At 46.4% G+C, this 15,334-nt stretch overlaps 1 protein-coding gene across 1 annotated transcript in view; it reads left to right on the top strand.

Moving 5' to 3' along the window:
• The first annotated feature begins 13,912 nt into the window (after nt 1-13,912).
• Nucleotides 13,913-15,334, top strand: part of MAP7 (microtubule associated protein 7) — a 141,361-nt gene continuing 139,939 nt past the window's right edge. Inside the window, exon 1 of the mRNA XM_056853833.1 lies at nt 13,913-14,068. Within this exon, the coding sequence (XP_056709811.1) occupies nt 13,936-14,068 (133 nt within the window). The 5' untranslated portion in view covers nt 13,913-13,935. The remainder of the gene's footprint in view (nt 14,069-15,334) is intronic.

The following is a 15,334-nucleotide window of genomic DNA, read 5'->3' as shown; positions in this document are numbered from 1 at the left end:
CCTGGCTCTGCTCGAGAAGGCCATGAAATGGGGAGGGGGGGCGCTGGGTTCCGCGGGGGGGGGGGCGGCACCGGGGGTCCGCCCGACGCCAGCCGCGCCCGGGAAAGCCGCGCCACGGCGGTGTGGGGAGACAGAGGCAGCCCCCCCGACCCCCGACCCTGCGGGGGCGCCAAGCGGCAAGTCCTGCAAGTGCCGCGCGGCAGGCCCGAAGGACCCCCCCCCCCCGGCCCAGCGGCACCCCCGCCGGGCCGGGCCGAAGCGAGCGCGCCCCGGGCCACCTGCCCGCCAGGGGGCGCCGCCCACGCCTCCCCCGCCAGCCGCGGCGGCACCTGCCCGGCGCCCGCGCCCCTCCCCCCCTGCTCACCTGCCCAGGCCGCGCCCCGCGCCCCCTCCCCCCCCCGGGACCGAGGGAGGCGGCTGCGAGGCGCCATGGCGGAGGGCGGCGGGGCGTCGGGCGCCCGGGCAGGTGAGTCCCGCCCCGTGCAGCCTCTTGGCGGGCCACGCGCCGGGAGGGCCAGCGCCCCCTCTCTCCCTCCCTCCGGGGGGGCTCCTGGTCCGGCCCCTGCTGGGCTGCGGCGGCCCTTGGGGCCGGGCTCCGCCCCCTTACCTGGCGCCCCACTTGGCCCCCTCCCCCCCCCGGTCGGGCTCCCAGAAGAGCGGGGCAGGGGAGCTGCCCGGTTGCACCGCGAGGACCCCCCGCCTTGCCTTTGTGGGCGGCCTGGGGGGCGGGGGCGGGATGGCAGACCTCCCTTGGGGGGGCGCGGGGGGGGGCGGGGCCGGCCCTCCGCCCGCCCGCCCGCGGGGCGACCTCCTTTGCAGCGCGAGGGTCCCCGAAGGGCCGTCGAGCTGCGGCTGCCTCCTGGCGACCCCGGCCAAGGGCTTCCAGGGCGCTGAGAAGCAGAGGGGCTGCTGGGCCCTGGCCGGCCTGGGGGGGCCCCCTTCCAAGCACCCCCCCACCCCACCCCACCCCCGGGCTCCATCCTCCTGGACAGGCTCCCCGCCGCAACAGGCGGGTTTCCCCACTCGCACGCCCGCCTTGGAGAGCAGAAGACCGAGGGTTTCGCTGCCGGCCTCCCTTTCGCAGCCCCGCTTGGGTCCCTGTGCCCCTCCCCTCCCGCCCTGCAGCCCCTGGCTGCAGCTTCTGGGACAGCGATTGTTGCGCCCGAGCTGTACTAACCCAGGGCAACAACTGCCCAGCGGGCCGGACATCGCTCAAGGACCGCTTGGGCAATGAAGAGGAGGCCACGCAAAGCCCAGGCGGCTTTTCTGTCCAGCCTCACAAGTGAGACCCTGAAGCCAAACCTCCAGGCTGGCACGGCTTCCAGTGGCACAAGGCCAGGCCCCCTCGGGCCTCTCCTCCCATCCTTCCTCCCCTCTATATTTGTGGTGGAGGGCCAGGGGACCTTGGGGGGTCAAGGGGCACCTTGGCATTTTACTCCTTTTTGAGTTAAGGTGGCAGGTGCATGCACACACATATGTATATATGGCACACAGAGACATGTGTGTGTGTGTGTATACACACACACACACAAATGTTTGAAAATAAAATTGCCTTGGCTTTTATTGGTTGGCTGGCAATATTCTAAAAGGATAAGCTTTCAGCGTCCTGATTTCTACAGAAGGTGGTTAATCTGATTTGAAAGCTTTCTACTAAAAGGCAGGTGTACGGTTACAGTCAAAGCTTCTACGGAAGTATATGCGTGGGTAACTTTCGTTGGCCCTAATGGAATGATTCATGGTAATAAATTTGAATGTACACCCAAAGACACGTTGGCCAGAGCTGTGGCGTGGTGTGTTCGTGATTAATGGCTTTGCATTTAATTTGTAGTCGCTTCCAGTGCAGCCAGCCAATCGTAGGTTCACTGTATACTGATTTTAAGGGTGGTTGGTCTTGCCCAGTGGTTCTGGAAGTGCACGTTAATGTCATCTGCTCCATACTTCTGTGTTTGCTTCTATTATTAGAAGATTCAAATTTTTTATTCTAGAAAATTCAAATTCTTTATTCGACAAAGTTTATTGTTTTAGCCAAGGCAAGGGCCTGACACCCAAAAGAATCCACAGTAGTTGCAAAGATTCAAAGCACAGTTTAGGCAATTATAGAAATTCCGACATCATAGTGACATAGAGACCAGTATATTTATATATAACCAACAACCATTAATCGAGATAGGTAAATCCAGTAAAAGAAGTCTTATCCCACTAAAAACTCAGCCCTTTCCCGGCCAGCATCTGGCATCCTTTCCAGCAGCTGGGATCCCTAAAGAGAAGGGAGTGGGTGACTTTTAATACGTCAGTGGGATAGAAGGGGGGAACCAATAACTAACAACTGCAGATTTTTTGTCACTAGGAGAGATATAGGAAAAGTAAAGTCCCTCTTGCAAGGGCATCATGTCCATGTCCTTAGGAGAAAATGTAGAGGAATGTAAGGACATTTCTTTCTTTCTTGAAATTAAGCATTAGTAATAGATGTGTGTGTGTGTGTGTGTGTGTGTGTGTGTGTGTGTGTAAACCCCCTTCAACTACAAGTGAACTTTTCTCACTTTTTTCTGCAACTTTTCACAGCATCATCATAATTAATGTTATTTTTGCCACATCACTTTCAATAGGCAATATAGTCAGGCTTGATAAGTTCTCTTGGTACATTGCTGACCTGAGATAGGTTTTTATAAGCTTCATTTTGTAAAAAAAAACTCCTTTCTCAGGATGCTGATGTTGTTAGTAGAGTGGCATACATTCTTACTGCTATACACAAATTAGAAAATGCATTCTGTAAATCATTCATGTGAATCACAGATAATAAATCTAGGGAGCATTTATCACTTAACCCATAGGGTGCCTGCTGAACCCTGAATACAGAGACATCAACTAGAGTTGTGATATCAGAAGTAACAGCGGAATAGCACCTTGCTTAAATTCCAGTGCTTTCAATAAGGCATCATTTTATGCAACAAGTTTCTTATTTTATTGCCAGCAGGTCTTCATTTTTGCCTCCAGTGCCCAATTTAATATTTATGGCTGTAAAGCACAGGCAAAACAGTTTTGCAAAATAATCTGTAACTGTAGGATCACTTATAATAACATCAGTTTCAGGATAAATAAAAAAGGGAAAAGGTCAGTTTCAGCACTTAGTTATAATCATACATCACAGAATAAAATATTCTAGAGGGAAATTCTGGGGCTCACTGTCCTGGGGTGGGAAAATGCTCAGCCTTACCTGTGGGCTGGCTGAGAAACAGGAAGACTGCCTGGGGGCCACCCCCTCTTTAAAGAGACACTGCTACCTGCCCCAACAGATGATTGGGGATGTACTGAGATGGCTTAAAGGGGAAGAGGGCTTGCAAGCTAAATGTGGCACTGCCTGATGCTGCTTCCAACCTCTTGCAAGAGGGGAAGGTGCTTGTTAGAGGTTAGGAATTTGCCTGCCTCACCCTTTGCCTCCCCCCACCCACCTCCAGGGAGGAGGCCAGGAGGGACCTGCTTCTGCAGCTGGGAGCCACCGGAAGACCAAGGAGATGGCAGAGCCTGGGCTCATTGCAGCAGTGGGGGGAGATGGCCCTGGAGGAGAGCCACGCGGCCAGGTTCTCCTCACTGTGCGCAGGAGGCTGGGGGCCATGCTGGCGCCACAAGATGAGCCAAGAACAACTTCAGTTCTCCCTGCTGCCTCAAGCCGACTTGGCGCCATGTGCGGCTTCCTCTGCGCTCAGACAGCAAGTTGTGCAGGCTGAGCCGGCAAGCCGGAACTGGGCGTCACATTGTCACATCATGTGCTCAGGCAGCTCAGCCCAGGCAGGGGCAGCACGCACAGCAATGAGGCGGCAGCGAGACTGGCGGCGAGGTGGTGTGTGTAGCAGCGAGGTGGGCAGGCATGCCCACAGCCTCTTAAGTGGCTGCTGCTGCTGTGGCACCCCCTTCTGCCTCCTGCCCCCCCCCCAAAAAATCCACAAGAACAAACCAGAAATTACATAAAAATATCCTTTCTTACTGTGAACAGGTGTTGGACTATGAAGGAGGTGGTTAAACTGAATTAGTTCCCTAAGGAAACGCTAGTATGTTATGGAGTCTCTTGAGATGCTAAGTGAAGAATCCAGAGAGAGTGAAAGAAAATAGGTGAACCAGAGGATGAGGTAATGTGTGGTTAAACACCTCCTTTAATGTAAGGTCTTTTTCAGTTTAATATTTGATATTCTAAAAGGTCAAGTGTGTGCTAGCTTCAGAAGTGAAAGTTGTACTGCTTTCATTCCCACAACAGACAGAAGGAAGTAAGCAGAGACATGAAAGGCTGCTTATTATCCCTCTGTTTACAAGGAGGCTGGTTTATTCACACTGAACGCTGCCGCACACATCACACCACAAAGCAGGAATGAGCAGGATTCCTGTATCTAAGGTAAATAAACTGGAAAGGCTTAGTGAAGTCATCAGATGGGTGAAGCAAGCGAGCCAAATGGAACCCTTTCCTCCCTTTTTCAGGTTATCGGTCACCTTGACCCCGAGTTATTTATTTTAAACATGTAGACCTGCATTTCAAACCCTTTGAACTCCTCTATCATAAAAGACACATAAACAGTAAATACAGAGTTGAGCTCATATTTTTTAAAAATAACTGGAATCAAGTCATCTCCTATGATGGGCCCATCATTATGATTTAAACAAGTCACATTTTTGTGTCTCAGTATCTGAAAAAGGAGATTAATCTGCCTTGTTGCATTGTTGTGAGGACGGACATACAGAATGTAAAGCATGTAAGGATGCAAAATTATTGGTGAATAAAGTAATATGTTTATTATTTATTAATTAAAGCATTTATACCCCATCTTTTCTTGTGGTTCAGGGCAGTTTAAAATAATACTTAAAAAGTATTTCCAGTTAAGACCAGAACAAAGTAACAATCCTCAAATCTCTTCCTTCCCTCTTAAAAGATGTCTGCCATTGAAACCCCCTGTCAGGATATTGTCGAAGGCTTTCAAGGTCAGAGTTCATCGGTTCTTGCAGGTTATCCGGGCTGTGTGACCGTGGTCTTGGTATTTTCTTTCCTGACGTTTCGCCAGCAGCTGTGGCAGGCATCTTCAGAGGATTAACACTGAAGGACAGTGTCTCTCAGTGTCAAGTGTGTAAGAAGAGTAATATATAGTCAGAAAGGGGTAGGGGTTGAGCTGAATCATTGTCCTGCAAAAAGTATCAAAGGTAATGTGCTAATCATTGTCCTGTAAGTATCAAGATAATGTGCTAATGAGGGTGCGGTATGTTAATATGGAACCAATTGTATCCTGAAGTGATCTGTTAATGTGTGAAATCCAAAGCTAATCTGCTTGGCTATTGTGGACTGTAGTCTTTGTTAGTCTGGAGGTTTTCCAGGACAGGAAGCCAAGCCCTATTCATTCTTAAACTCTCTTCTTTTCTGTTAAAGTTGTGCTGATGTTTATGAATTTCAATGGCTTCTCTGTGTAATCTGACAAAATAGTTGGTAGAATTGTCCAGTCTTTCAGTGTCTTGGAATAAGACCCTGTGTCCTGCTGAACATGGACTGACACAAACAGGACACAGGGTCTTATTCCAAGACACTGAAAGACTGGACAATTCTACCAACTATTTTGTCAGATTACACAGAGAAGCCATTGAAATTCATAAACATCAGCACAACTGTCGAAGGCTTTCACGGTCAGAGTTCATTGGTTCTTGTAGGTTATCCGGGCTGTGTGACCGTGGTCTTGGTATTTTCTTTCCTGACGTTTTGCCAGCAGCTGTGGCAGGCATCTTCAGAGGAGTAACACTGAAGGACAGTGTTTCTCAGTGTCAGTTGTGTAGGAAGAGTAATATATAGACAGAAAGGGGTTGGGTTTGAGCTGAGTCATTGTCCTGCAAAAAGTATCAAAGGTAATGTGCTAATCATTGTCGTGTAAGTATCAAGATAATGTGCTAATGAGGGTGTGGTATGTTAATATGGAACTATTGTATCCTGAAGTGATCTGTTAATGTGTGAAATCCAAAGCTAATCCGCATGGCTATTGTGGACTGTGGTCTTTGGAGGTTTTCAGGACAGGAAGCCTGAAAACAGGAAGTCCGAGACACTGTCCTTCAGTGTTACTCCTCTGAAGATGCCTGCCACAGCTGCTGGCAAAACGTCAGGAAAGAAAATACCAAGACCACGGTCACACAGCCCGGATAACCTACAAGAACCAATCGGCACAACTTTAACAGAAAAGAAGAGAGTTTAAGAATGAATAAGGCTTGGCTTCCTGTCCTGAAAACCTCCAAAGACTACAGTCCACAATAGCCATGTGGATTAGCTTTGGATTTCACACATTAACAGATCACTTAAGGATACAATGGTTCCATGTTAACATACCACACCTTCATTAGCACATTATCTTGATACTTACAGGACAATGATTAGCACATTACCTTGGATACTTTTTGCAGGACAATGACTCAGCTCAAACCTAACCCCTTTCTGACTATACATTACTCTTCCTACACACTTGACACTGAGAGACACTGTCCTTCAGTGTTACTCCTCTGAAGTTGCCTGCCACAGCTGCAGGCGAAACGTCAGGAAAGAAAATACCAAGACCACGGTCACACAGCCCGGATAACCTACAAGAACCCCCTGTCAGGATCAGGCGTTTACCCCTAGCAACCCTTTAAAGCAAATTCATCCAGGCAAGTGGTCCTGAAGTAATAATACTTTATTAGGAGCAAAAAGGTAAATAAAAGAACTGACTGTCTACAGAACGAAGAAGGCTGTTAATAACGATACAGAAGAAAGTACATGCTTAAGAACACTCTAGCTAGTGAAATCAGAACAAGGTGAGGTAACCCCGAGACAAGAGGTTCCCAGGCAGCGTAGACCAATTATCCCCACAGCTGCAGAACACAGGATGAACGAAACTGTACACAGATTATACCGGTATGAGGGCCAAGGCTGTCTGGCACAAGGCATGTGAACCAAGGCCATCAGGCCTGGTCCTGTCAAGAGCAAAGGCCTGAACCAGCGAAGGCCTGACACCCCTTCACAAGTCCTGGCAAACAGGTGGGCCTGGCAGCACCTGCTGAAGATTTCTGTGGGCCCCCTCACCTTTTCAGGGAGCTCATTCCACAGGAATCATGATAGAAAAGGCTCAGGGCTCTGGTCGATGCCAGAAAGTCCTACTGAGTTTAGTAGTGATTACTCCAAAGTAACTTTTAATCAGAATAACTCATTAATGGTATGATCCTGCAAAATTAAGCACTCTGTCTTGATTTCAATAAGAAAGTTAAGTGTTTAGTTGCATCTCTTGCACACACACACACACACACGTGCCCTAATATTCAACATCCCATGGTGATAAGATGCATACTGTAAAGGTTGTTTGTTTAAAGCTTTAAACAGTCACAGGAAATCTTTTTTTTTTTCTTTGCTGGAAGATGCATAGCAAAAGCTACTTTTTAACTTTGTGCACAGTATCAAAGGTCATCCAGACCTGGACATGTGGGAAGCAAGCGAGAATCTGGAGTTACATTTTAATACGTTTTCTACTAGTTAAAGCTTCTTCTTTTTCCTTTCAAAGACTATAGTCCAGCATGTCATTACATGGTGGTAAATCCCATTAAAGTCTGTGGGAGCTGGTGTACTTGTACCTGTGTGCAGGCTGGCATGTCAAGTGTTTAGGAATTTAATTTTGTTTCTTTTTAATCCTGTAGTATAAATAGCTCAGGGTTTGGTGTTTTGAAAAGCTTTCATCCCTTGTTTGCGTCTGTGAACGAACTTTGCCCATTAGAGTGAAATATTATGCCTTGAAACTTACAGCTCAAGGCCTGCATGCGTTTGGATCCAGAGCTCCACGTGTTTTGTTAGCTTTCTTGTGAGAAGAGTAGTTTCGATTCAGCAGTGCACGAGCAGAAACACAAAAGGACTTGGTGCAGTTCCACTTGTGCAAGGCTTTGTGCAAAATCTAGCACTTTCCTTCCTATATATTAGAGTGCGCAGCAATCAGTTGCACAAGCTCTTATGAAAGTGAAACACAAGTGGGGATAACCATAAGTTTCACACAGCACAAATGGCTGCTGTGGTCTTTTACTTGTGTTTTAACACGCACAAAGACCTCTAGCGCAAGCGGATGTCTTGCAGTGGATCCAGCCGGGAGAACCACTTCTGGAGCATGTCTGTTAGTTAGTGCTGTGATCTTATGAATCTACTTCCCTTCTTCTAAATCCCTAGAACAATTCAGTAGGTGAATAATGAATGCATAAAATCTAATGTCTAATCAATGCTTTAAAAATTAAAAAGGTGTGTGTGTAAGCGTAACTACTTAGCACCTGCTATATCATAAATAAGGTGCAGCGGTCACCCTATCTAAAGTCCCGGGCTCAATAACATGGCAAGCTAGACACCATATTAAATATATGAACTGCTAACACACCAGTTTTACTTCAATGTTATACTTGCCCATGTTAGGATTAGCTTTCTGTTCTGTTCGGAGGGGTTTGGTTTCAGCTACACAGCCACGAAACCACAAGATGGCACTGCTGCCATTCAAACGAGAGGAGAGGCTGGTCGGACACTGAGACTGTGTCTTGTATGTGATAATGGTTCCATTTCTTCTTTTTGCCTTGGTTGTTGAAAAATCTGTTAGTTTTTCTTAACAGGCCTTTAAAAAAAGTAATTTGTTTTGTTTGAGTTGGTATAATTGGATGTAACCTTGTAGCTAATTCTGCACCTTAGTTCTGTTAAAATCAGTGGATCTTGCACATGCATAAGTAGGCACAGGTTTTTTGCCAAAATTTGCAGGCTGCTGAGGCATTATAATACTAACAAACATCTATATTTTTAAAAAAATTCTAACCTGCCTTTCTCCCTCTTGGGACCTAAGGCAATGAGTCACGATTAGCCGTTTTCTCTGACATACAATGTAAGTATAAATATTGTTTTGATGAAATTAGAGTTCAAACTGCTTTGCCTGTTGGATTCATGAAGCTGCCAAAAACAGTTTTGGAAGCAAGCTTTTATTTAATTTTTAAAGGAAGTAGAAGGTGATACTGTAGCCCTTACCTGTTTGTGGGTGGTCCCATTTTGTTGCATTTCTGATAGGTGCCCATACATGAAGTTATGTAATATTTATATACTTTATTAAAGAAAAAATATGTGTGTGTTCATGCTGATCTAAAACCCTGCATGCACTACTCCATGTGGGATGACTTCCATATATTTTTGAAGAGAGAAGAGAGTTGGTTTTTTATACCCCACTTTTCTCTACAGTAAGGAGTTTTAAAGCGGTTTACAATCTCCTCCCCCCCAAAAAAAACCTGGCACCTTGTAAGGTAGGTGGGGCTGGGAGAGTTCTGAGATAACTGTGACTGACCCAAGCTCACCCAGCAGGCTTCATGTGGAGGAGTGGGGAATCAAACCCAGATCTCCAGATTAGAGTCCGCCGCTCTTAACCACCGACACCACGCTGGTTCTCTAAATTTTTAATTTAATTTTAATACAAATTTTGCAATTAAGGAATGTATAATATCAACAAGGCAAAGTACTGAAAATGGGAAAGCATAAGAAATTTTATTTCAAGACAAAGAGCAGACTTGCATATGCAAAAAAGTATGCATCAGTATAGTTGCTCCATGGAAACAAAATGGAAAACTTTCATGTCCAGGAAGGATCAATGGGTTTCTTGGTGACCAAGGACTGTGTTCTGCAATAACTGTTGCTATGGCTTGGTTCAGGCATAATGTAAAACCTTGGTTTGGCACTAATGAATGAGCCTATAGCTTATTCACTGGATCCTCCTTCGTGTGGGGTGAGGTAATTAGTTGCTTCCAGGCTGTAGGCAAAATATTGTTTCTGTCCAAACTGGGAACCTGTGGCTTTTTCCTGTCCTGAAAACCGCAGTTTTTCCCATTTTCAGTTCTGGTTTGCAGGAAGCACAAACCACAACAGATTTCCAGTTATGATTTAATGGCCGTCTGCACTCTGATGACAACCAGAAATAACTAATTAATAGCATGAGAACAGCCTGAAACTCATTCTCGGCTGCTTCTCCTCACAGTGTCAAACATACAGCAGTGTTGTATCTGAACTAAGCCTATCTCAACATGCCATATATCAATTAGTGTGTACGTTCTCAAATTTCTACTATGTTGAAATAGTGTAAAATGGTCTTTGAAACCATTGGCGTACAAAGAAAAAGTTTGCTTCTGTTTCAGATCTGAAAAAGGATTTGTGTCAAAGATAATTAAACATAACCTCTTTAATAAGTGTCTCAATTGAGAAGGAGCTATGGAGCCATCTGACAACATGCTTGTCTTTCCAACTAGAAAACGATGCAAAAACCCAGTTGCCAAACCTGTTATTAGGTTGGACAGGCCACCCTATTCTCACGTACTGTTTTTTCTCTCCCTGTAGTAAGAGAAAAGCATTCAGAGTCATGGAACTCTGCATAGTTGAAAATGCTAATGTAATGGAAGAAGTGTGTGTGTGTGTGTGTGAAATCCTTTTTAGAAACACAATGGAAGAACTAAGTATTGGTACAATGAAGAGTTCTAGCCAGGGCTGAATCTGATTCTGGGGGCTACCTCTGCCAAGTACAAGGGAGCAGGGTTGCCCGTGGGCCTGGAGATACATGTCCTGTCCAGTTAGTAAAGACTTAATGTGTGGAAATGGGCAGCGGAAGCTTTTCCTAGCATGCAAGTAAATAAAACAAACAAACAAACTATACCTTTATTGGCATAAAAAGTAGATATCATCATCCCACTAAGTCTCTATTAAAGGGACAAGGCATTTTTCTCTTTCCAAGCAGTTGGTTACCCTACCTGGGTGAGCTCCTTTACCTTCCGAGTTCTACAGAAAGACAAATTCTTGCTCCCTTCCTCACTGTGGTATCACAATAGGAAAAGCTACACCTGGTGAAACCTCTGAGTCTTCAGAACTCCTATGGCTGCTTCACAAAAGACAACTTTTTGCAGTACCCGTAGAAGTTGCTTCCCTATGGCCATTTTTGCGTGGTCAATTTTGATGCTCGCTCAAAGCTCTTTTTTAAAATGCAACTTTAAAAACACCTTTTCACAGTCCCAATGCAAAAGGAGAAGTTCCACTCCCCCCACTCGCCTGCTTCTTTGTTCCTGTTTGCATCAGCCATTAGCACATGCATAGCTAACTCCCCTCTGTTGTTTTGCATTGTTCCTTGAGGGCAATTTTTCACGGCAAACTCCAAAGGCCGTGTTAAGTGGGCTCTTTAGTCATGCAAAGCAGGTATGCCCCGGCTTCGCAGTCACTTCCTGAATGACGGTTCAGCGTGCAAAATGCAAAAAAATATGCGGGGCAATTCAGCCTGGAACCCGCTGCTAATTACCAGGCAAAAATGGCCTATGAGAGAATTAGTCCTCAATAGATCTGATCCTGGTAACATTATTCAGCCACTGTTCTCAGTGCCAGAACATGCAGAGCAAATATTGCTTGCAAATATGGGTGGAGTACCTTGTCTGCATTACCACAACTAGTCACACAAGCCCGAAGAGGAAAAGGACAAGGAAAAGGACTTTCAGGTCCCAAAAGACTGATTTTTTTTTTTGAGTCAGGCATGAGTCCCAGCACCTTTCACTTGACACTGTACACATGCTACAAGCTCTGTCAAACTGAAAGTTCAGTCATGGTGTAATCTGTAGGGCCCCCCCCCCAGCCCAGTGACAACTCATCTGGTACAGCCAAGGCGAGGGAGAGCCCCCCGGCATCCCAGCCTCGCGGCAACCGGCACTGAGGGGAGACAGTGGGGAACGGGCATCGCAGGGACACACCGCGGTGATAGTGGGCAGAGAGGGAGGGTCATTTATGCATATGGGAGGTTTTGCCTTGGATTTGCCCCTCTCTAGGTGTACATTTTTCCCATCTAAATTCTCAAAACTCTGCATGGGGGCTTATTTTTTAGTTTTGAGAATATGGATGGGGAAAATGTGCATCTAGAGAGGGGCAAATCCAAGGCAAAACCTCCCATGTATAAATGGCCGGAGGCTGCCACAGGCAGGATGGATGCCACTCGGCATGCGGGCATCCAAGCAACGCTGGACCCCGCCACAGCTGAATACAAGGCAGTGTGGCCTGGAGCATGCAGGCCATAAGGGAGTTTGAACAGCCCAACTGGTGTGCCAGCAGGAGAACATGGTGGCGGGGTCGGCAGGCAAGGCAAGATGGGCTCGCCAAGTACGAAAGGCCACAGGGCTGACACCACGGAGGTGCAGGCGAACGGCTCCGTCCCAGTTAGCAAAAGAGGTGGCTGCTGCTGAGCATTGCGGGAGGCCCCTACCCGGAGCAGGTTAGAGGGAGGGAATAGGATTCCTCAAGGCCTGGGGTAGGAGAGCAGGAACAGGGAATTGGTGGGCGGGACAGGTGCTGGGAGAAAGAGGGTAAAGACTGGAGAGGTCATGGCAGCTGAGGAGGAAGAAGTGGCGAGGCGTAGTTGCCTGATGACCTTATGCCCTGGGTCCCAAAACTCCCTGACTGAGGCCTTGCTGTGACCCCCAAAGGGGGAAAGGTGCTGGGAACTTGGGGCCAGTCCTGCACAGCTGCGCCATCCTGGACCTGCCACTGGTAGCGGGTGCTGCTGCTGGACATCACAAAAGGGGAGAGGATATTTGTACTCTTGAAAAAATCAGAACATGTAATCCCTGTAGAGAAATCAGCGTGTTAGTATGTGGTTGGAAATAACGGTATAGAAGGATATACAATTTTAATATCTTAAATACCGTTAATTACTACCGTGATTCTTTATCACAAAATTTGCCATTTTTAAAGCAAATATGGAAACCCTTAAAAAAAAATGCTCTTGATCCCATGCCTTACATTTAAGGTCTACAAATTTTCCTTTAAATGGAGTATCACAACACATTGGACTTTAAAAAAGGATAATACTCTCTGTGTAAAACCTTTGTAAAACCTGGGTCTTGCATTGCAGACCTTCTGGAATTTCCTTGTTGGTGGTGGAGCCTACTTAATAGGCAAAAAGGTAGCCGTGCCCCGCAGTGTGTCCATAAACAGCGAAAGACGCTGTCACGTTATGCTTTGTCTGCTGGAAAACCTGGATGATACTTTGACCTCTCAGCACCAGTGTTTGCTGTTATTAATGACCTTTGCTCTGCACTAACTTAAACCTGAACCACGAGTAATATCAGTTATATGTACAAGACGTGAATTTCTCCTTTTCTAATCCTGTGCATTTCAAAATTATCAAAGGAAAGGCACTCTGGTATTTCTGTCTCTTAATGCGTTCATCTGCCTTGTGCAAGGAAAGGGAAAGCGTTTCCGTGAAGCCAGGCTCTGTCTCGGATCGGAGCTGATGGATGGAGGAGGTAGCTAAAATCCACGTACCTGCCTGGAGGCTTGCCGGCCTCCGAACTCCTCTGCTTGTTCGAGCAAGAGCTCCAGCAATCCTCTGGGGGGAAAAGGAGTCGCCCAGCCTGCTGGGTGGTTTCGGCTTTTGTGCTGGTTCACTCCGCCTCAGCAGCCGGCGTACCGGGGACATTCCGGCAGGCTGCATTTCTGCAGCCGAGGAGACGGCATTTGTGGACTTCCTTTGGATGAGGGTATGTCACTGTTGTCAGGGCAACCGTTAACAGTGGCGTATCGTATTTTCTTCTCTTGGGTTGCGTGCTGAATATTTCAGTGTTCCGTAGCTGGGAAGAAGCCATAGGAGAGGGAAAAGGTGCTGCATCAGGAAGGAAAGATGACGTGGGATCTGGCTGAACAGGTTAAGGCAGTGAAGAGCGGGAGGCGGCATCAAAACTGATGCACCTTTAATTAAGGCTTCTCCATCAAGGTGGAAGACGCTGCAGGCCCTCGTCTGCCAAGTGGATGTTGTATTTCTTAGCACGCTGCTTACCCGCGGGAGATCTGTTACAAATGAACAGGAAGCTATGCAGCTAGCTTAGCTGCGAAGTGAATTTTTATATTGTACTGAGCCAGAAAACAGCAACATGCCTGGTTCAGCAACTGCTGTCCGTCAAGAGAGACTGAAGAAGGCAAGCGTAAGGCCAAATACACCTGTTTTGTTCACCATTAATGAGGAGGATGAGCAGCGAAAGAGCAGCCGTTCCCAACGCTCAAAAGGTACGGAGTGGCTTATGCAGGGCAGCCAGCATTGCCTAGAGCGTGCGTCTAGCACTGCACACACGTATGTTTTGCTAGATGTGCCGCATAATGTCCACAACAGCTGTGGTCCGCCCGTTCTGTCTGTGAGTAGATATTCCCGCATGCGGGTGTAATTCCGCGTGGTAAACTATGAAGGGTCGGATTCTGGTGGAGTGGGTTCTGGGTCGTGAACCTTGGTGATCTGCTTCTTGTTTTTCATATACTTAAAACACTCACAAAAGCTGACCTTTAGTCGCGTGGTCAGAGATAAAACTCCAGGACCAGAAAGCTCTGTTGGCTTCTTCCCTTTACAAGATAATTGCTTGTTTTATTCCTTTGGCATAGGCCAGATGAAATTAAGGGATTAAAATGGAGAGATCGGAACTTTTCCAGACTACTAGGTAAACTGAAGCCGTGAGAAACTTGCAGTTGGAGATAGTATATATTGCATTATTATAGCTTGCTACATAAAAATGTTGGTTCAAATCCTCTAAAACATCTGGCCCCAAACACGGCTCTTGAATGAATCTAATCTTTAAAAAACATTTTGTAAATCTTTAAGGTACCACACAATTCTTGTTTATCTTTAAAGTTTAAGAGACCGTTGTTTGGATAATATCTTGATTTAACATCTGTAGCCTTGATCATACAGGATTTGTAAGATTTAGGCTACTTGCAGCCAATTCAGTACTTTTGCCCAGGGACGTGAAAACGGATTTTACGTTTATAATTCTTTTTTCATCTCTAGATAGGATAATCAACAATGTTAAGTTTTAAATTCCTTGTTGATATTCTAGAGGCATCAAAAATAACTGTCAGTTTTTTGTTTGGTGTTTAACAAGGAGGTGGGACTTCATAATGTTCGGTTTTGTTGTTGACTCAGTGACCATTTATTTTCCCTTTTAAATAAGCCCGGACAAGTAATTGGAGAGTTTGACCTGCTCATATTTACACGGCCGCTAATGTTTATCTAGGGCCCGTTTGTTTGAAAATGTCAGCTACTTTGGTTACACTCCTTTCCAGTAAAGTTAACTTCTACAGGCTGCGCATTTCAGAGCACATGTCCACATTGTTTAAAATGTGCCTGCAAAATAATTTTTCAAATGACATAAGTATTAGTCTCATCTAGCTAATGTCTTTCATTTCTAAAACTACCTGCCTTAGAACAGCCATAGCTCCTCCAGTGGCTAATAATTATAATCCTAAATTGTAAATGATATTCTTGTAAATAATACTGTTTGGAGC

The sequence above is a fragment of the Euleptes europaea genome, chromosome 7 (assembly GCF_029931775.1).
Source record: "Euleptes europaea isolate rEulEur1 chromosome 7, rEulEur1.hap1, whole genome shotgun sequence".
In the NCBI taxonomy this organism is placed as follows: Eukaryota; Metazoa; Chordata; class Lepidosauria; order Squamata; family Sphaerodactylidae; genus Euleptes; species Euleptes europaea.
This window is presented reverse-complemented; position numbering and strand designations above follow the sequence as displayed.